This window comes from Athene cunicularia (assembly GCF_003259725.1).
Source record: "Athene cunicularia isolate RWA chromosome 2 unlocalized genomic scaffold, athCun1 chr2_part1, whole genome shotgun sequence".
NCBI lineage: Eukaryota > Metazoa > Chordata > Aves > Strigiformes > Strigidae > Athene > Athene cunicularia.
This window is the reverse complement of record NW_020799095.1, coordinates 132,120,822-132,144,047: the sequence shown is the minus strand read 5'-3', so window position 1 is coordinate 132,144,047 and position 23,226 is coordinate 132,120,822. Positions and strand designations below refer to the sequence as shown.

Sequence of the window (23,226 nt, the reverse complement as noted above, 5' to 3'; positions counted from 1 at the left end):
TTTTGTTAATTAACTTTCCAGTATTATTTATAAAGGAAACTGCTACTTGCCTGATAAGGACAAGGAATATGGTACTGGTCACAGTGGTCGAATACCCAAGTTGTTTCCCAGATTTTCCGGTTCACCAGTTCATAGACATAACATCCAAGAAGTGCTACCAGTGGCACCAAGTATAAACCACTAAAAACTCCAATTCTGATCATAAATTTCTTTAGCTTCTCCTGGTTTCTGCCATCATGCTGTATGACTTGCCGCACATGATTTAAAGAAATAATACCAGCTAAAAGAAGAGAGAGACCGAAAAAAACACAAAGGCACAATGGCAAAAGCACAAAGTACAGAGAGGCATCCAGATCATAGAGACCCACAAAACAAACTCCACTGATGTTGTCCCCTTCAACTTTGTTCATTGCAAGAAGCATAATGGTTAGAAAACCAGGTATTCCCCATGCAACTGCATGGAACCACATGGCCTTTTGTGCAATAGCTTCACAGCTCCATTTTCTTCCTGCCGCAAGGAACCAAGTGATTGTAAGAATCACCCACCAAATAGTTCCTGCCATGGTGAAAAAATACAAAACCATGAAAAGGACAGTACAGGCTTTGTTCTGGGAGCCAAGAACAACTGTTTCACCAATTTCTAACTTATCATCTGCCTCGTTACAGGCAGTTCTGTTCCCAACTAAAAATCCAATAAAGTACATTAGAGACACTATGCTGTAACAGACGGAGTAATATATGATTGGCCTCTCTGGGTACCTAAACCTTTTAACATCAATCAGAAAAGTCAGGAATGTGAAAAGCGTAGCACAAAGACAAAAGATTGAAACAATTCCAATGAAGCTTTTCGCAACATCCAATTCATAATTTTTGAAGTACATATTGGGACACGGAGGTGCACACTGATCAATTCCTAGAAACTTGTAGCCTTGTCCACTGGTAGTGTGTAGGTGTCGTGGACACCAGAATCCATAATCCCTTCGGGTCTGGCCTGGGGTCTTCTGAGTTCCATGTATGTTTGTGGTTACAGGAGCAGTGGCAGGAACAGTCTCATCACAATTGACTAGTCTACACAAATAAACAGAAAAGGAAATATCTTAATGCCCCTCATTCTCAACTATAATTGTTCCTTAGAAATATGAAAAAAATCTGATTCTAAGCACTCTTAAATTTTACAGATACTGCAAAGCATGCAATGTGTGAAAAAAATTAGGTGGCATTTTAAAAAACAGACTTCAAATTTTCAGTTTAGAAAATTATTCAAACACAGCTATTTAACTGTTGTTCTCTACCTGTTGTTTTACTGCTTATGAAACACAACTCAAATTGCAATTGTTTTTTTAGAGTCTTAAATTCTACTAAACTTATATATATATACACATAAAAATATTTACAGTAGTTGTTTTTGTTATAATGTGGATAACAATGCACTGTTGGAGATGGCAAACGGTCTTTTCAAAATGCAATCTTCAACCAAGAAACAATGAAAGAAGGATGACAGTATCTAGAATTAACTGATGACTAGTATATGGTTATTATCATTTTGTGTTATAGTGGTATTTCATTGTCAACAACAATAAAACTACCTAACTGAAAAAGACAAAAGCAAAAAAGATAAGCATTGTAAAAAATTATGGCTGTATTTTAGCAAATTATTTTTTTTATAGCTCCATAATGTTCTTTTAAAAATTGCTCAAGACTTAATTGCTTGAGGGTTTAATTGGTCACAATATATGACCTTTTTATATGGTTAATACAGTATTAGCAGCGTTGGACGCATCTTCAAACTAGATTATGTAAATATAACTCAAACAGATAAGCATTTACTCAAAATGGTATTTATATTCATATGCATTCCAAATCTAAGAATATATTTTTAAAGTTTTGCTTCTTTTTAGCTTTTAAAGCAAGATTCTGTTATCTCAAAGCATTCATTGTCAATGCTACTGTAAGAGTACCTCAATATCAGTTTGCAAGCTCAGCTGGAGCTAAACCAACATTCAGTTCTTTGTTTCTCCACATTATCATGCTGTCCAAATAAAACCAGACTAATCATTAAGAAAACGGATTCTGTGGCAGGTTCTTTCATTAACTACAGGCCAGACCATTAGGCATGGGAACAACGTGAACTTTATTCACCCATGTCTTAATAGGTATTATGTATGTCTGTAAGAATACAAGAGCGCAAATCTCAGGATTCCGGTTACTGCCCAGCTCCTCTTCCATGGGCTCCGGCAGCAGGATCTCTGCTGTGGAAAGAACATCCTGCATTACATGGACTTCTCTGTATCGGCTGCTGGGGATACACCATTTCACATATGAACAAAGCAGGCTGATTTTCAGTAAATGCTAGCAGTAACAGAATAATTTCAAGCTGCAGTAATTCCTGCAAAAACATAATGTGATTTAAACTGTCATTTGAAACATATATCAAGTAACTGATTAACTTGTAATTTTCCTAATTTTTCAAAACAATTCTTGAAGACATTCACTGCACTGAGTGGCACTACTGTTGCACAGAAGCTCACACTAGACGGAAAAAGATAATTGATACTTTCTTGGTTTAAAAGCCTACAACTGAAATTTTTCCACAGAACTAAGGGAAATGGCATTAATACCATCTGTCATATTCACTCCAATAGAGATTTGTACCAGAGATCATGGCACAGCACTAGTGACCCAGCTCTATCTCAGTCCTATCACAGGTTAGCAACTGGAAGGGTCTTAGAAAAACAATGTGAGTTTCCACTCTTTGCTCCTTTCCTGTACTTCTTGCCCTGACAAATGTAAAAAAAAAAAACACACCAAAAAAACCCACACCCATCTGGCCTCAATAATTTATAAATATCTGCCACTGAAGGTCAGAATTTCAAGATTACACTGAAGTGTTTTCAGTGGTTTCCATTTAATATATATAGTCTCATCCTTCCCCCAAATAAAGTATTAACCGTCTTCTCTATGAAACAGACACATTAATATCTTTGAGAAAAAGGTAAAAATTTTTAAAAAGCTACTTTTGGCAGGCAATACAAGAAAAGCAACACAAGATTGAATTTGCATATTTAAGTGGTTAGGAGTAAAATAAGGCTTCTAATGCTCTGTGTCCATTCAAATACATACTATTTTACATTTCTTTATTTTATTAAAACCCCCATTAAGTAAGTATGACCATGCCTCATTTGGAGATCAAAAACCAAAGCAAAATCTATGCTGTAACATTTAATATTATAAATTTTAAGAAGCTTATAGTAAAAAGATTTTTTTTGCAGGGATATGAACACTGAAAAGTACTGTTGCAGAACTTCCTTGCAAAAAAGTCACAAGCAGGAAATGCAGGTGATCATTTGAATAATGAAAAAGTTTTAATAAAATAATAGTCCTATGCATAAACACTGTAGGGCCACAGGTGATGAGGAAGCTACAGCAAGGTGGCATTTAATGTTCTGCCTCAGATTTTCAACTCAGACTAGGGTCAAGTATGAAAATATCACCCCCACCAACTGTTAGCATGAAAAATACCCCACCTGGTACATTCCAGCTCTTCAGGCCATGTGATTCCAAAAGTGTCCATCAACTGCTTACAGTCAGAGTACACTTTCTCACAGAGGCTTCGGCAAGGGTGAATCACGTGAACTTGCTCCAGGCAGGCGGGGACAAAGGCTTTGCACAGAAATGTGTGGACGTCTGGTGAACAGTGAAGATTCATAAGTGTAAGAAAAGGCTACGGGGAAGAAAAAGGCTTTGGTTAGTAATTTTAAAAAGATAATCCAAGGCATCAAAACTAACTTTCATCACTATGGTTCATATCTGATCCCCTGGAGGTTTGAAATGATACTGTTTAGCAGTTGTGATAGAGAAAAAGCCAATGGCCCAAGCAGCAAGAAGCTCTGTCAGCACTTCTAGCCCAGTCTCTGCCCCAGGACCTCAGCCAATCTGTAACTATTCAAACCTGATTTTTCCTATTTGACAATATTAGAAAACTGAAGGTCATTATGAAACATTTTTTTTAAATGGGATAAAAAATTAAGTTCACCAGTCAGCTTCTAAATAAGTGCCCTGATATTTTTAAAGGTGTGTCTGTCCTTGTAGCTCCTGTTAAATTACATTTTCAGTCCTGTGGCACGTTGCACTCATCATCTTCTCTCACACTAGAGAGGTTTGGGTTTTTTAATTAATGAGGGCCAAATATCATTACTGCTTGGTTTTGAAACACTGCATTTCAAAATCTCAACATGATTGAGAATTTGTCTACCTGTATTACCGAGCACCAGGCTGTGAATAACTGATGACTGTTCTCACTATAGAATTCATAGAATTAAGTTTAATGCAACTTTTTTTTCCCCTCAGTTCATTCAATCTATTACTTACTTACAGTCAGACAGTCAGACCGGCTTTTGAAGGAAAACCTCAACCTGCCTCATCTAAATTTTATCATTAGGGAAAAATATTTTAGCTAAAATACTGCCATGTGTGCAACCTTCAGATAAACCAGAAGTTGTTGGTCATCTCTGCAAGTGCTCTGTTGTTACAAGGGCAGCTTTTTGAAGGAAGCAAGAGATGGCATGCTAACAGCATCGCCAGGCACACTCCTGTACTTCCATGTGGGCTGTATGTCTAAAGCAGCAGAGGCAAGAGAAGGGAGCAGTGGTGCTGGGGGCTATGTAAGCAGACCCTTGTGTTAGCGAGCACAGACAGAAATCAAACCAAAGCAGCCAACCGAACGTCAGTGACCTGTTGGTGACTCTGGACGCATGGCTACTAGATCACAGATCAGCTAGGGCCACGAGGTGCCAGGTGTTGCCAGGACAGAGGGCACGTACACAGTGCACCGCCATCTGACCCACGTAAAAGCGCTGGTGCAGCAGCCAGGAGCAGGACAGAACAGATGGGGTCCTCCACCCTGCTCACCGGGCCAGCAGAGACAACGGCTGGTGGGGTGCATGTGTGTTGAAAGGCTCCAACCCTGCTGGTTCTCAAACAAGCCCCAGCTTCTGATCCACTGCAGGCTCACTGTCCTGTCTGCCATGCCAGGACATTCCTCATCCAGCTCATGAGGGTAAAACAGGCTCATTTAAACACAGTTCTGAGGAACTAACCCACAGCTAAGTGTGACATCCATCTGCAGGATCACATTAGCCTAAGCTCTTTTTAAGTAGGCTTTCTGATTAAATGCTTCTTGTATTTCAGGAAAAAGGAATCTCCATATCACACCTAAATAGCCAAATTCATGCACCAGAAAAGCAGAAATAAAATATTTAACACACTTTGAAATGTGCTGATAAACAGGGACACTGCATAAAATTTTCCAAAGTAAGCAAAGCTTTTAGTAAGATTTTTATTTAGGAAGAATTTTACTTAATTCTTTACCATTAACAGCTATGTGCCTCAGATATTCAACCAACAATTGGTAAAGGAAGGATTAGCTTCATAGTCCAGAATAGCATCCTTACCTTTTTTGTCAGCTTTTACGTATCCCAAATATATATACATCCATACCCAAAGAGCAAGTCCTACTACTGAGCATGCAGTTTAAAAGACAAGACATTGCTAAATAAATTTTCCCCTTCAAAATGGGATATCTACAAATTGTCAAGGGACCTTTGTAATAAACATAGGAATGTGTGGGGAGGGAGGGAAGGGAGATGATAAGGCAGAGCAAGAATAACATAAAAATGCCTTATGAAAAACCAAAAAAATGTTGGCAGTATCCTTCAGAGCACTCCGGCTGCGTGCTGCATCTGCAGATGCCATTACAGCAGGCACACAGAAGTCTGATCCCCCCTCTGGATATCTGCTCTGGGGCTGCCTTGGCAGGAACCCAAGACTTGAGTATTTTCTGGCAAGGAGAGAAGCATAGTTCTGGTATAATGTGCTCCAGTTCCATGAGTATAAGAGTATTTCCTAAATGCTAACATGGCTTCAGATGAAAAAAAAAGTCAGGAGTTAACCCTAAATGAATTAACTTCCCTTTGCATAATTATGCTGTTTGTTTTCTTTTCAATTAAATTGTATTTGCTCCAGTAGTTAATTTATGTTAGCTCTGTTCTTCCTTGGCACTTAGGATAAAATAAAGATAATAGCCTAGATAGTCATACACAATTCCTATAAAAACTGACATTTTAAAAAATTAAGCCATGCAGAAATTGTCTTGATTGTTATGAATTCTTTCTTTTTGTCAACCACGGTTCATCTCAGTTGATAAAAAATAAAATTAATTTTCTAGAGCAAGTTTTGGGGTGCCAGTCAAGAACTTTTGCAGTCTTAGGTAAAATAGCAATATTTTCTCTAGAAAATAAGAAATAAAAAAACAATATTCATATCTATTAAACCAATTTTATCAACAGAGATATTTTATTAGCTGTTTTGATAAGCAATTAACAATTTTAAAATAGTGTTTTCCAACATAGCTAATAAGGCTACATATGGTAAGCTCACTCCCTCGATACAGAAAATTAGCATAAAGGACGTGATATCTGGTGAAGAAAGTGAGGACATAAACCCAACCATTACCATTCTAACAGAGTTTCTGTTAGATGAAGATATTTCAAAGCTAAAATATACAGTATTATTTATAGTAATTCTTGTGATATTAGAGGTAGATAATGACAAGCAAAAATTAAATGCTTGCAAGAGTTTTACTAGAGCATGTTGATATCGGCTAAATACTGTTGTTTAAAGAATATATTTAATTGCAAAACTACCTTAACAGATAAATACAAAAATGAAAAATATTAGGAAGAAAGTTATGTTCAGCCTGTAAGTAATCAGAGTAGAAATCCAAGGACTCAACTGCCAAGAATAATTGTTCTTACAATATTTCTTTCAGCTTGCAAAAAATATTTACCTTTTGACACAGAATCACAGAATCATCTAGGTTGGAAAAGACCTTGAAGATCATCCAGTCCAACCACTGACTTAATACTGACAGTTCCCAACTACACCAGATCCCTCAGCGCTATGTCAACCCGACTCTTAAACACCTCCAGGGATGGGGACTCCACCACCTCCCTGGGCAGCCCATTCCAACCCCTAACAACCCGTTCTGGAAAGAAATGCTTCCTAATATCCAGTCTAAACCTTCCCTGGCACAACTTGAGGCCATTCCCTCTTGTCCTATCGCTTGTTACTTGGTTACAGAGACTCATCCCCAGCTCTCTGCAACCTCCTTTCAGGCAGCTGTAGAGGGCGATGAGGTCTCCCCTCAGCCTCCTCTTCTCCAGACTAAACCCCCCCAGTTCCCTCAGCCGCTCCCCGTACGACCTGTGCTCCAGACCCTGCACCAGCTCCGTTGCCCTTCTCTGGACACGCTTGAGTCATTCAATGTCCTTTTTGTAGTGAGGGGCCCAAAACTGAACACAGGAATCGAGGGGCGGCCTCACCAGTGCTGAGTACAGGGCTCAGATCCCTTCCCTGTGCCTGCTGGCCACACTATTGCTGACACAAGCCAGGATGCCATTGGCCTTCTTGGCCCCCTGGGCACACTGCTGGCTCCTGTTCAGCCGGCTGTCAATCAACCCCCCAGGTCCCTCTCTGACTGGCAGCTCTCCAGCCACTCCTCCCCAAGCCTGTAGCGCTGCTGGGGGTTGCTGTGGCCCAAGGGCAGCCCCTGGCATTTGGCCTCAGTGAAACTCCTGCAGTTGGCCTCAGCCCATGGCTCCAGCCTGTCCAGGTCTCTCTGCAGAGCCTCCCTACCCTCGAGCAGATCAACACTCCCACCCAACTGGGTGTCATCTGCAAACTGACTGAGGGTGCACTCGATCCCCTCGTCTAGATCATCAATAAAGATGTTAAACAGGAGTGGCCCCAACACCCAGCCCTGGGGGACACCACTCGTGACCGGCTGCCAACTGGATTTAACTCCATTCACCACAACTCTCTGGGCCTGGCCATCCAGACAGTTTTTTACCCAGTGAAGCGTGTGCCCATCCAGTCCATGAGCAGGCAGTTTCTCCAGGAGAATGTTGTGGGAAACAGTGTCAAAGGCCTTACTGAAGTCAAGGTAAACAACATCCACAGCCTTTCCCTCATCCAGTCAGCAGGTCGCCCTGTTGTAGAAGGAGATCGGGTTTGTCAAGCAGGACCTGCCTTTCATAAACCCATGCTGGCTCGGCCTGAGCATCTGGCTGTCCCACATGTGTGATGGTACTCAGGATGAGCTGCTACATCAGCTTCCCGGGCATTGACATCAAGCTGACAGGCCTGTAATTTCCCGGATCATCCTTCCAAGCCTTCTTATATATGGGCATCATACTGGCCAATTTCCAATCTGTCAGGACCTCTCCGGTCAGCCAGGACTGCTGGTAAATGATGGAAAGTGGCTTGGCAAGCACCCCAGCCAGCTCCTTCAGCACCCTCAGGTGGATCCCATCCGTTCCCATAGACTTGTGTGTGTCTGTGTGATGCAGCAGGTCACTGACCATCTCCTCCTGGATTGTGAGGGGTCGTTATCCCAGTCTCTGTCTTCTGGCAGAGGAGGCTGGATTCCCTCAGTACAACTAGTCTTCTTATTTAAAGACTGAGGCAAAGAAGGCATTAAGCACCTCAGCCTTTCCCCCATCACTTGTTACCATGTTTCCTTCTGCATCTAGCAGGGGACGGAGGCTCTCCCTCGTCCTTCTTTTGCTATTGACATACTTACAGAAACATTTATTGTTATCTTTATCGGCTGAAGCCAGATTTAATTTATAGCTGGGCTTTAGATCTCCGGATTTCTATCCTGCATAGCCTCACAGCCTCTTTTGTAATCATTGTGAATGGCTAGCCCCTTCTTCCAAAGGCTGTAAACTCTCCTTTTCTCCCTGAGTTGCAGCCAAAGCTCCCTGTTCAGCCAGGGTGGCCTTTTCTGCTACTGGCTTCTCTTACAGCACCTGGAAACTACCTGCTCCCGAGCCATTAACACTTCCTTCTTAAAGAGCACCCAGCCTTCCTGGACCCCTATACCCTTCAGGACCATCTCCCAAGGGATTCTGTCAAGCAGTTGCTTAAACAAGTCAGACACCTGAAAGTATGACCACAAGTTAAGAGCAGGAAGTCTGATGTTCTGAAGCACAAGCAGACCTTCTGAGTCAGACCAAATGAGCATTTAGGGGGCCATCCCATTCTCACCCTGGCTGGTAGCAAGCAGGGGTATAAGACAAACTGACTCCCCTACAGCTGCGGGTTATAGCACCACCACTGCATTGAAAAGACACTGACAGACCTCTCTGCCTAGAATCCATCTAATCCCTTCTTCAATCATTTATGCTTATATCCTTTCTAAAATACTACAGTAGTAAGTTATATCGCATAATTTCATCAGGCACTGCTGCGGAAATACTGCATTTTATTTGTGCATTGTAACGCCTGGTTTTGCAACCTAGTTTGTGTTTTGACAGTTTGGTTTTTTTTCCATGTCATTTTGCCATCCTGCTATGATTTACCTATCATATTTATACATTAGCATAACATTTTAAATTTTAATTTCTATTCCTTTCCTAATATACTTTATCTTCTGTTTGCCTTGACTGCATTTGAACACTGACCTCATATTTCCATAGTGACAACAAAGCCCCTTCTCTGAGTGACAGTAACTAATATAATACTGTGTCCACTTACTTGTATGGACAGTGGGGGTTATTTCTCCCATATTCATTACTCTGCATTTACCAACCCTAATTCTTACCTACCATTTTATCATTCAATTGCATCTACCACTAAATCTTTCTGCAACTCCTTAGTGTATTTTGCTTTCTCAGCAAAGTCACTACCCATCTCTCTGAATTAGCTGTGTATCAGAGGTTTCAGTAGGTGACTAGGGGGAACCACTCTAGTGAGTTATTTGGTATAGGACAAAACTATCAACTACTGATTTAATACTCTTCATTCTGAAAAAAAACATTTATTTATTCCTACTTTTCTTCTTGAACTTTAAGCAGGCATTGGGAAATAAAGTCTCCATTGGGTTACCAACACAGTTTCTTTACAAAACATAGGTTATGACCATGTCAAGCCTTTTGAAAACTGAAGTATAATATATTGGCTGAATCACCCTTTTCAAGAAATGTATGAAGTCCCTCAAAAATTCCAATAGATTTTACAGGCAATGAGTTCCATCAACCAAAAAAACCTCTTATAATATGTAAAACTTTGCCTCAAACACACACAAATGGGATTTGTAAAATACAGATTTATTTTCAGAAGCTGCCTACTTTTACCATATAAGAACAGCAAATGACGTAGTGAATTGTGCCTGGAACTCTGCTAACAATTAGGTATCTCTAAATGTGGGCTTCACTTCCAGCTAGTCAATTTGGAAATGTTTTATTATAGAAAATAATAGGTCTGCATTTCCTGATGGACCATAAAAAGCAAAATCTTACCAAAACCAAAAGTATTTGCTCCTCCAGCCGCATGGCCCGTAAGCAAAAACCGTAAAGCTGAGATCACAAGCTCACTGACAGTAAGAATCAGCAGCTTCAAGGCTGCATTATCTGGACCATGGGTGTCCCAACCACCAACCATTTTTTACCCAAGTGGTTAGTTGAGTAACCTGCATGCATGCTCATGTTTTAAGCATCCAAATCTGGGATTAAACTCAGAATCTGAATCTATGTCGTGGTTTGAGCATGCATAATCTATGTATATGTTTGAATATGGTTTGAGACCACAGTCTTCTCTTCAGGAAGTTCAGTATCTGCAGGTGGCACAATCACTGTCCTGTCACATGAACAGAGATTAAAATCTGCAGATTTGGTGATGGCAGTGCTAAAAATAGAGTGAAATCAGACTCTTAAAACCAAGAATGAAGCCTCACAAAGCCAATATAAGTCCTAAGACATACGCTGTCATCTTCCTGTCAATGGGAAACAAAATCCAGTAAATATGAAGCAAACTAGAATATACTAACAATCTACCAAAAAATCCCCCAACAAACTAATAGCAACTGTAAAGCCAAAGACGACGTAGTCTGTAGAATAGGAGAGGCACTGTCTCAAGCAATAGCAGCGAAGAACTGACGACTGTAGGATGAAAACTTTCCACTGTGTTGTCAGTTCAGAGTACCAGGGGCATGTGCCCTGTAGAGAAACCTCCCTGTGCAAAACGGTCTGAACTGAATCAAGTGAAACAATCAGATACCCACTGCAGACTGTGAATACAGTCAAACAATCAAAGCAAGTAGAACATCACTAGCCAGCAAGAGGAATATCCTCTGCACTGAACAAAACAACAACACCTTACTTAGTAAATCCTAGACTCTTTACGAAGTATGTCTATGTTATATTTTCTCCAGAGGCAAACTATTTCAGAAATCTAGTTATGGTGTGGTCCTACACAACTGAGATGAGTGAAAACACATGATACAGAGTACAGAATAAATAGCTAGTTACAAACATGCTTTGCCAACAAGTAAATTGCAACCCAGAACTCTATGTGAACCTCGTGCTCAGCATGCTTCTCTGTTTTGTGCTTAGCAGGCTTAGAAGTCCAAGGCACAACAGAAAAAAGCTCATTATTCCAGGCAGACAGTGCAGATGCTTTGTCCTACCTCATCTCAGTTTCGGCCTAGAGAAAAGTATTACCAGAGATGATCAGATGTCTCTATAGCTGGGATGTATGATAACTACTAACGTATGTCAAAACAATTAAGTAAAAGTGTTCTCCTGTACTCTGCTGGTTAATGTCACAGGAATATTTAAATAATATAGAAAACAGCAGATCAAATATCAAGGTCTGTGTTACAATCAGCTGTGGCAAACTTTGATTGTAAGAGACAGGAAGTACCTTGAATTGCTGAGATACACAGAGGATTGGAGCCTTTGTTCAGCCATTGGAGCCAGTCATTTAAGACAGTAACATCCTACTCTCCTAACAACTGAGGTCTAGCTACCTAGTTAAAACATTTAGCTTACTTAATCTAGTTAACACTAAGGATAACTATGTTAAATGATGAGAGACACTATCCGTCTCAATGTTAAGCAATGGTACCTGTTTCATGGTTTGATATGAATCTTGTGACCTAAAAGCAAAAACATTACAACCTTTCACTTACATAACGGCATATTTCAATCCTGGAAGCAAACACAGGCTTAAATTGGAATGTCTATAATCACACTATACTGTGTACCCCAGTTTCCTACCTATACTAAAGATACACGTTGTTATTCATGAAACTACCTGCTTTACAGGAAATAGCACCTCATTTAAATGATTAATAATTAGAGTCATAGAATATCTCAAACTGGAAGGGACCCATAGGGATCACTGAGTCCAACTCCCTTGCTCCTTGCAGGACCCTGTAACGATGATATCATTAATTAATAATTAATGAGTAATAACTTAGAATACCTGACTTAAACACAATTACTGTCCAGTAAGTGTCACTACAGAACTGAAGTATAACCTCAAAACCTAAACATAATATATATTTACATTTACTTTCATGTGTGATCTTTAGGAAATATAGCCACTGTCAACCATGGTGTATATAAATGATCTCAAAAGAACAGGCAGTAATTGCTCTTTATACTCAGAGCTATAGTGACAATCTTCATAGTACCTTTAGCTACTTTTATAATGATAATCTGTTTCAATTCAAAACACTGAAACAAATATGGCACAGTTGATTTGATCCTACACGATTGTTTCAACAGAGTTATTCTGGACTGGAAGTGAATGAGATTAGCATCATACCCAGAGAGATTAATGTCTCCATACAATTCCTAGATGGACTAGCAAGGGTGGCAATTTGCTTATGGCCACAGTGAATCAGCTGCCAAGAATCTCTGACTTGTAATTCACGCACAATTAAGTCATGGTAAAGAAATGTGCTAACACATGAAACTAAATTAAATTTAGGATGAAGTTTTCAAGTTCAATTAGAATTAAAGCAAAGTTGAGAAAAGACTAGGTTCTTCCTACTGGAAGTTACATTGATGGATTTAGCTCAAAGGTAAGTTAAAGACACTTTTAAACTGGTATGTAAACTAAGGCAGTCAGCATCTTGTTGTTACATGTCTGCTAGAAGTTGCTACTTAACAGCAGAGCCACAAAACAGAAATCAGGGTGCAACTCGTGAACATTAGTGCAACATCAACCACTCTTTAAACTACCAATGAAGATGGTATGAATTAATTTGGGAGCCCACGTACTCCATGTCACTACCCCAGCTTTGGGTAATAATCAACTAGTACTGCCAGCAGCAAGTATCAGTCATAACCTATATTTTCTAAACTCAGTTAAAATTACATGGGCAACTCCACTACAACAAGTCTTTCAGGATTAAAATTCACTGATAGGAATAAAATATATTAGATTTGAATATATGTAAGCTTAATACACATTATTAGTGCATCGTAATTTGACAGAGGTAAAAGAAAACCATCAAAAGCACATGAATTTTAATAAGCTGCTTTTAAACAAAGCAGCATTACTTTCTGTAGCTTTCACAACGGAATTAAGGCAAATGTAGTAGTTTAATTTAAAAGCTGGCCATGTATTTTTTAAGTATAATCAGTTTAGTGTTTATGCTTACGACGTAAGAATGAAATCTTCTGTCAGAGTATAAAGTAGGTTACCCCCACAGTTTAAAAGACAAAATAGTTTAAGTTTCCTACTCAAGGACAATCTAGAGTTCAAGGAAATGAATAGAGGGAAAAAAAAGAAGAAAGTGAACAAGCAAGTGGACCAAACAATGCTGTTCTGCAATGAAAGATGTTTGTAAAGATATGAGCTTCCATGTTTGTCCTTCAACTGAACAGTAAAGGCAACGCATGTACTTGGACATTCAAAGGGCTCTGAACAAAGCATGGGGACAGCTTTAACTTGCAACAGTTGATAAACTGAACTGTTCCCAGCAGTCTGCTCCTCCCATGGCCATATAGGTCTGGGAACTACCAACCAGTCAGCACCTGAAGTATCATCATTTAGAAGGCAAAGTCAAATGGAAAGTGATCTTAAAAAATGCTGCGTTGTAAACTCCAGTGGCTCAGGGACTGACCAGCAAGCAGTCAGGTGGCCATGCAGTGCAGGCTCAGTGGGCCAGAAAGAACTTCATCAGTCACCTCAACAAGCCAGGCATCTGTTCAGATCCCAGGCTGGGCAACTGCTCAATGAGCTGAATTACTCATCATCTAAATGCTCAATATATTTGCAACAAAATCACAAGTATATTTGCAAACTCCTCCCCATCATTCACCCCTACACCTGCAATATACTTTGATAGATAGATAGATAGATAGATAGATAGATAGATAGATAGATAGATAGATAGATAGATTCATTCAGGTTTGAACCTTCCTAATACCTGTTCAAAGTTGATGTGACTATTAATCAGAAATCCAACCAGGGTAAGGAGAAGGCACACAAGGGAAGGTTTTCAAAGGTTAGTAAGGCAACAAGGCAGTCACGCACATCAAACAAAACAAAATGCAAAAACACCACTCAAAAAAGCCTACTACCCAAACACCACAACTGGGCCCTAAACTTCCCATTGCCAGTATACACAGAAAGATAAAGCTGTTCTGCTTTTTACTTCTACAGGCTCTAGACTGTTTTGCATTAACTAGCAACTACAGAATTTCTTTCTGTAATAAAACAACTTAGTTCCATGTTTTCCCTTAAGTATTTTTAAGTACAAAATAGAAATACATATATCCCTATATTTTTAAACTATAACAAAGGTTAGAAACAATATAAACAGGAATATTATATCTCACTAAGAAGTTATTCTGAAGTAAACTAAAGAACAAGTATTTCAATACTTTCCAGAATAGCTTATTAGCAAAATTCACTGCATTCTGTGGTTCTAACCTAAATTACAGCTTGACCTAAATTATAGATATTCCAGCCTCTACAATTTACAGTCCAAAACATAAGAGTTTTCCCAACCATTACAGAACTGAACTATTTATACAAAGTTTTCAATTACATATGTTTTTATCTCCATGTATACTATACAGAGCATAAAAGACAGACAAATATAAGTTAACTGAAAGAAAGTATACTGCAGGCCCTCAAACGTCTGAAGTCTAGACAGAGCCTCATTACATCTGGACTGTGGTAGCCAAAGAATCTGAAAATAATCTTAAATTCTTCATCTACTTGCCATGTATTACATGAGTAAATGGATTTATCACTGAACTTATTGTGTAGAATACAATTTAGAAGATTACCAGTAATGCTGTTGATAGACTGCTTGTTACCTATAAAAAAAACCCCTCCTCATTTGAAGGGAATTCCAACAGAAGTCATTACTGCTCTGGTTCCAAAAAAGTCAGACCAGATTCATGTTTCCCCCACCTTTGTGAGGGTGGAGACACACCTCAGTGGAATGGCAGCAGCCAAGTTACCAGAGTAGGAACCCTGTACCTTGCTTTCTTCCTTGCCTATTTCATTCCTAAACTGTCAGGAAAAAATCTCAGTCATGACAGGATTACCTTCTCAGGCAATCTTCTGTCAGTTTTCTGCAACATCAAGTAAAAGCAATCGAGTCAGATACACAAAGTGGACTGGCTATTGCAACAGAAACTTGTCATGCCTAACTTCCAAGGCACTTCACAAAGTCCTCACAGTGGTTTCCCTATCTGATGTTCACACAGATAACACCTCGAGAAGGACATTCACAGAATTCAGGAAACAGAGATAAACTTCACAGCCAAAGTAATATGCTCAAAAGGAGCAGGAATCAAATAGCACATATCTCCAAAAGCTAGACAACTAACACCAAGCTCCAAGGCAGCGTTTATGCAACAGACTACTACTCAGAATGCTCAGGGATCCATGTTCAAACACCTCCTTTGACCTTCTATAAAATAAAAATTTCAGCTGTCTTAAAAAAAAAAAAAAAAATAGCTTAAGTCAACAGCTCAATGACAGTATGCTCAGAGAGAAACTGAGGTTCCTGTTCCACTGAGAAAATTTAAGTATTTTAAATAAATGATGCAGGATTAACAGAAAAAAAGCAAGAGACGTTTCTGTGTCAGAAAGCTATACAATCTGCAGTTAGAGATTTACCCATCACTGCCAACTCAGCCTGGAAGGGACAACCAGTCCTCTTCCCCCAAAGTTACTGAACTATCCTTTTCTAAACCTAAGCCATGCTAATACTAGGACACCACCAGAAAACTCGATGCCCTTTACCATCCTACCAGAACTACCAGGATTGCAAGAAAGCCAGTTCTGTGGAGGCAAAGGCATCCAAACCAGCTCTGCACAGACCAGCACCAGCCCAGTCAGGTGCCATTTCCACATGGGTGATGATCCTGCTCCAAGTCTACCCAGGAAGAACACAGGTATATGGCACAACACCTCTGGCTCAAAGCTGACCTCAGTAGACCTGAGGAAGCTCTTCAAGGAGCCACACTGTTGCCCTGCATCAAGTTTTTCACTCTTCTAAGACCCAGGCTAGCCAGGCTATTGGTTAGGTGGAGACAGCAATATTGTATCTAAATTGGAAAATGTCCTGACTTACAAAGTTAATTCCTGTGTTAATGGCAAGTAATAAACTGCCACCCTCAGCCTCTCAAATCCAACAAAATGAAGAGTAACCACATGAGACACAACATGTCTTATGGCCAGACAAGCAGTGTGTCCATGTCTCAAGGTATGACCAACTGGAAATACTGAAATCAGAAGACAGGTAAGAACTGCAGGTGGTGGTGAGGCAGATAACTGCAAGTTTATGGGCTTCAACTCAGTCATCTGACTTGTGCATGCCCGACTGACATCTCATGTTACAAAGTGAGTGGATTAGTAAAAGTTTACAGAAATTAGTAATTTTAACCATTTTCATGCAGTACTGTAACAAATGCTTTCCTGAAATTCAAATAGATTGTCTTAGTCCCTAGAAAATCTGTACAAGCCGCTTCTGTCATGCACACAGGTTGACAGGGAGGACAGGATCTTCTGAATGAATTCTCAGTAATGCAGGAGCACAGACCAATACAAGTCAGACACAGCACCAGAAACAAATGACCTGAGAGTCTGAGCCACAAACCAGAGACAGTTCAAAAGAACAACGGAAAACTGGATGGCAGCCTTCGTTTGTTTGTGTTTGGGAAGCTTTCACCATGTATCCAACTTTCTATATACTTAGCATCCACCATGTGCCAATAAATTTTGATTCAGAGTAATTTTCTATAAAATCATTGCTTCTGGGAAGACTAGAGTGCATGCAAAATGGAAAACCAGGTCTTCCCCTTTAAATTCACTTCTGTAGCGATCACCTTCACTACAGTTTGAAAACATAGAATTGCAATTATTATTACTCAGAGTAGATCATTACTGCAATAGGAAAAACAATACTTAAGATTTTTTAATAAGATATACATAAAATCCCTTTTTGAAAAAAAAAAAACAAAAAAACAAACAACCCATGGTAATTAATTCCCAAGTATTTATAACTTATAACATGAGTAGCTACTACACATTTTTGCTCTGTAGACATATATATGCATCTTATTTTTATTTATTAAACTTTTACTTACTTTTAATTTTTATTTACTCTGAGATACAATCTGAGAGGCAAGAAAACAAGAAAAACAACTTGCTTTTAAATATTAAAAAATTATCCAAATTCTAAAGGATTGATGAGGCAGCTGGTAAGGCAAGAAACTAATTCCTTTATCCCATTACTTTATGATCACTTGTTCCTTCCTCCATATGTAAGATATCCAAATATAAGGAAGTGCTCTCTTAACAAAGCTGGTGATGTTACTACAGGACCCCCTTTCAGCATGCGCTGCCTCACACAGTATCTCCTTCATCCCTCCAAAATCTCCACCCAAATCCTTGACATTTTAAACACCCTGCCTCCTCCTGCTAGTGAGACCAAAGGGTCAAAGGAGATAGTTTCCCAACAGCTCATTGCTTGCTGTAGCACAGACGAAACTTATGACTATGTGATGGGACAACCTGGTGCGAGCTTTCACCCACCCCTCCCAGAAGCCAGTCTGAGCAGAATCAGGTACATCCCCAGCAACTCCATCACACTGCAGAGACCTTCACCCATGAGAAGCTGGGGGCTGTAAGGAGCTCAGAATTCATGCTTGTACTGTAACCTCATAGGCAGTCAAGGACTCACATTGGCTTCTCCTTCACAGATGCCTCTGATAAAGAGGAGGATGCATCCACCTCCACATAAGAGGCATATGCAACAGCACCTCTTCTTCTTCCCCTTCTCCCAGCATCTCATTCCTAGACTGCTGCAGGCAAAAGGCAGCACACACCCCAGGGGTTCACCCCAAGGTGATGCTGCAGCACCCTGCAGCTGACATGGCACTGGGGAAGGCAGAGAAACAACACTATGCAAGTAGTCACTGACAGGCCCACCAAGGACACGGAAAAGGGCCAGAGCAGGTCTTGACCGACCCTACTGCCCAACTGGTAAAGGATCAGGAGGCTTCAGACATGTCACAGGGCTGCAATTTCTGCAGGAGACCCCCCATTTCTCTCTAGAACTGCCAAACTATTGACTGTAGAGGCAACCAGTGGGGCAGATGCATGAAGGCCTACACAAAGTCAGCCCAGTCCTTGAGAGAGACCTCCATCCTTATCAGTAACTGCTATTCACCTGCATTCAGAGGCACCTAAGCACCCAAGGGAGGGTGGCAACCAGCATGCTTGACATAGTAAGGCAGCTGCTGGGACCCCTCCTGTTCTCACCAGTTCATAATGCCTGTATTACCCAGTGTTTCCTTAACCTTTTCCCACAGTGCTCATTTTGTTGGCCATGGTGCATTCCTGCCCCCTCCCCCCCATTATCCTCCCTATTTCTCCTGTTCAAAGAACTCAAGGCCACCTTTTCTTCTACTCTTTCATGTTATCATCTGTGGGCCATGTTAACCTTCAGCACACAACATTTTGTTTGCAGTCCCAGGCATACTCCTCAGAAATATCCCCACCCCCAGATGCTTAAGCTATGCTTAAAATGGTGCTACTTGTACCTTCCTAGCAAAAGCATTGGCTCATATGAAGCAGTACAGAGCTGGGACATGGAGTCTGGGTAACGAGGCATTGCTAGGCCATCATGAGGCTGGATGGGTACAGTCCCTCTCTGAAAAGCTGCTTTTAATTTCTGTATGCAGGATACATGTGTGGAGCACTTAGCCGCCAAGTGAACAGGAGAGTGGTAGTAGTTACTGGGACTGCTGAAATCTGGTTGCGCAGGCCCTCTGGGGAATACATCATGGACAAGACTGGGAAGGATGTGGTTATTCTCTCAAAGAACTTGATCTACCAGAAATTTAAGCAAAGGAAAGATGATTTTTTTTTTCCCCCTCCAGGAAGCTCTTACCTATCTCACTACAGGGATGGAAAGGAGCAGATAAGAGGGTAAGAGGGTATCCTTTCTGTCCTGCAGAGAGACCAGCTATCCAGGCCTGTCCCCTGTGCCTCTATATTATAGCAAGTTTCTCTCCCCCCATTTATAGCAGCTGCCTACCTTTCCTTATGCTCCCCTGCACACCTCTAATAGCTAAGCAGAATGCAAGCAAGTCTCCACTCATCTCCTCTATGTAGTTCAGGAGAAGAGGGCAAGCAAGTTACTACTGTGATGCAGCAATCACAGTTACATACAATACACAGAAAAGGTCTAAAAAGGTAAAGGGAGACAGACAAAGCAATCATGCTCGCCCCAAAGCCATGGTGAATCAACAGCAAACAGACAGTGAGAGAGAAAAAGGCAGCAAGCTTTGTAGTGCAGACACTCCCACCCCCTCTCATTTGGAATAGAGAGATAAAGAGATGACACAATAGTAGTTTTAGTGTGTCATCTTTAATCATTGTCACACTGGAAAAGAAAGCACTGACATTTGACCACATCTGCTATCCCACATGCTCCTTTCCCAGTCCATTCCCTTTTTGTGGTCTTTATCAATGAAGGCATAGATAACACCCTGCAGCCAAGCTGTCATCCTGAACATCCCATCCATCCTGCAAATGGAAACTAACCTCACATGCCACCTCCACCTGCATGCAGTAAAGGCCTGAGCTCTGTACAGCCTTATGATCCATGCAGCACTGTGGAAAACCAGCATCTCTCGGTTGCAGGAAGGCACCTAAAAACACCACAAAGCCCTCTTCAGAAAGGGGGCATCGCAATCCTCTTCTATTCTTAGGCTAGATTTGTAGAAGACATAAGCATCATGACCCTTGAAAAGAAGCCCACAAGCATACCTTGATGGTTCACCAGGGCCTGCAAGACAATCAAGATGCTGTTGCCAGAGCTGCCATGGGCCAATGCACTGGATGTGAGCTGTTAGAGATGCCTGATCCCACAGTCTGACAACTCACGGACAGCAGAGGGAGAACAGTGTGGGCCACCTATACACAATGGTACACAATTTTGTCCACTTGTCTACTATTCAAAGAAAGATAATGTGAAGAATGACCTTTAGAATCATGGTCACCACATCACCCTCAGCAGACCTGTCCTCCCTGATGTGATTTGCTACTGATAGGTGAAGTTCACAAGGTTCCACAGGGGAACAGCCACTTCCTTAAAAACATGGAAGACAATCTTGAAATTGCATGTGACAATGGTGAAGCATAAGGACAAATACACCTTTATGTCTGAAAGCTTTGTACCCACTGTTGGCTTTCCCCAACTCCAAGGACGATGTGTTCCCACCAGTCTGGGCTCAGCTCCCAAGCCCTAACCACCTCGTATCAATGAAGGCAAAGCAGTTCCAAACTCAGTAGCTCTATCCACGTTTTCCTTCTCTATATGAACAGCTTTAGGGAAGCTTGCATGACTCCATTCATTCACAAGTGTTCTCCTGGATTAGGTTACAGCTAAAGGACTAAGCCCATCCCTCCACACCTACAGTCCTTTGGTTTGACCAGTGACCACACTTGGCATACGAGTGTGGAGAAGAGGGAGTCCAAGACACAGGCTACACAATGAGACTTGGGAAGCATCAGGGCTTGCAGCTACATGTGAACACTACACAGCACTCTGGAAGGAACAGCAATCTGCAGGAGACTAACAACAGTATACCACAGTATTTCCCAGAAAGGTCTGCTGTTGAGAAAGATCTGGAAGACAGTACTCCACAGGCCAACTTCAGATCTCATGAACAGTAGGACTGGCCTAAATCTAGTCCAGAGTAAAACCCCTTAGTCTCATGCAGGGGACAGGTAAGAAGTGTGCTAACAACTTCATCTAGCAATCCACTCCTGTAACACCAAATTACCTGTCAACGTAGACACAGTCTCTGAATGTGGATAAAGATGAGGCTCTGGGAATCACACTGCCACCACCATCCCGAGGAACCCCAGTTACCATCAGGTAAATACTCTCTCTTCATCAAGCATGCATTAATCTGGACCCCATGCATTCTAAGCAGCATCCTCTCAGAACAAGGAGCAAGGTAGTACTATTCACATTATCAAGTGGACAAGGAATGCTGTTCAGACAAAGCAGCATTAAATTCTGCAGATGACTGATGTGCTTAAAGCTAGTGTAATAGGATTACACACATTCACCTGTCTGGTTTCAGACAATTTAAGTTAATCACACTTGATGAAGGACATCAGTACTACAGGTAACACACACTTTTTTTTTTTTTTTCAGTGGCTGTAGTGTACCCACAGTAATCAGCAATGATGGTTTATTTAATTAACAAGCAGCAATTTTTCTGTTCTACCACCAGTTATCTTTCGTGATCACCACTTTGTTCTGATAAGCTAGAAAAGTTACCTTAGTTTGTCCTAAGTAACATATGATGTACAGCATGATACATTTACCACTTTTTACACAAGCCTTCCCTGTCCATTAGTACCAGTGACATATGGTAAAGAAACAGACAAAATGTTTCAAGCAAAATAGAAATATCCCCCTATGCTTGTTCCATTGGGTCAATGCCCATACCTCTGCAGCCCTTCTCCAACTTAGGCTCTGAGGCAGCATCAGGGACAACACATAACTCCAGGCAGATAGAGAATATTGACTGCTTTCCCAATTGAAGCTGAGCTACCAAAAATTTAAGAGCAGAAAGATTTAAGCTTCAAGTTTTAAGTACTAGTGGTTCACGTATTACACTAAGCAATGCTCATGTGGAGTACGAGGGAGAGGCAGGATGCCTGCCTAGAGGTTTCAGTAAATTCACAGCTGTGTTATATTGCAGAACATCACAGTAACAACCTTCTACACAAAACGTCACTTATTTCCCCAAAACTCCCAACCTACAGAAGGTGGACAGCTTCCTCCTCACTGTGTGTACACACACACACATCTATGTACTGATTTAAGCTTGCCAGAGACCAGGTTTCCAGTTTTTGGAAGTGTCTTCATGTTGAATTAATTGTAAATTTGTATTTAGTGGAAGCAAATTAAGTGATTACATTAAAAATTTTAACTCACAGAACTTCAGCATTAAGCTTTTGAAGCTACTTCTTAATCCACTTCAAACTGGCTTTTTCAGTTTTAACTGACCTTAGTTCTCACGCAAATCCTCCCACTACTGCAGCCAGTTGCACTGAACTCTCCCGACACACACACATATTCTGGCACATGGTCATGAACTCAGAAGTGAACAGAAGACTCACTACTGAATCATTTTTCCAGTCTGAGGTACTGTATTGTTCTCTGTGGGACATTTTCCAGGGTTTTGTATAGTCTGCTTTAAAAACTCACTGGCAAGCCTTTTGCCTTTTTACTTCTACAGACCTGTAGATCTTACCCAGGTCAGGAAGTCTTAAGGGTTTGTCTACGGTGGACACATTCCAGAACTGCAGCAGAACAGATTAAAAGATATGAACAAAATATTACGACACATCAATATTGTTTGCCTTGCTGGAATAATGCCTTATGTTGACAACCTGTTCCAGCAATAGGAATTACTTTGGAATTAGAAGTGATTTGGTTTTGTGGATGGCCACGAGGGGGAGTTACACCTATTTAAGTACAGCTGTAATGAACTATCCTGCTGTGTCCATCCATTTTCCTCACTACACAAACCACAGATCTCCAGCCTCCCAATCTGAGCTAGTAGTAACATGAGCAGTGTTACTGTTAAACTGTTTTGAGATACAGATACGGTAAGCATCTGCAAATAATTAGATTCCACTGTCATGCAGCTGTTTAGCTAACATACACAAAACTTCACACCACAAAGCCATGTGGTTTTACATTCCTAAAATTACCATTTGTTGTATAAACAAAACTAATCCAAATATAAAGTAAAACACAAGTAGCCTAAACTCAATCTGCCAAATGGAAAGCTTAGGATAAAAACATAAATAAAAATT

General features: G+C 40.7%; 1 protein-coding gene across 1 annotated transcript in view; it reads right to left on the bottom strand.

Annotated features, from left to right (window-relative positions):
• Positions 1-23,226, bottom strand: part of FZD6 (frizzled class receptor 6) — a 32,279-nt gene that overhangs the window by 5,553 nt on the left and 3,500 nt on the right. The window contains exons 2-3 of the mRNA XM_026842507.1: positions 3,525-3,721; positions 51-1,068 (exon numbers count right to left, since the gene is read on the bottom strand). Coding sequence (XP_026698308.1) covers positions 51-1,068; positions 3,525-3,721 — 1,215 coding nt within the window. The remainder of the gene's footprint in view (positions 1-50; positions 1,069-3,524; positions 3,722-23,226) is intronic.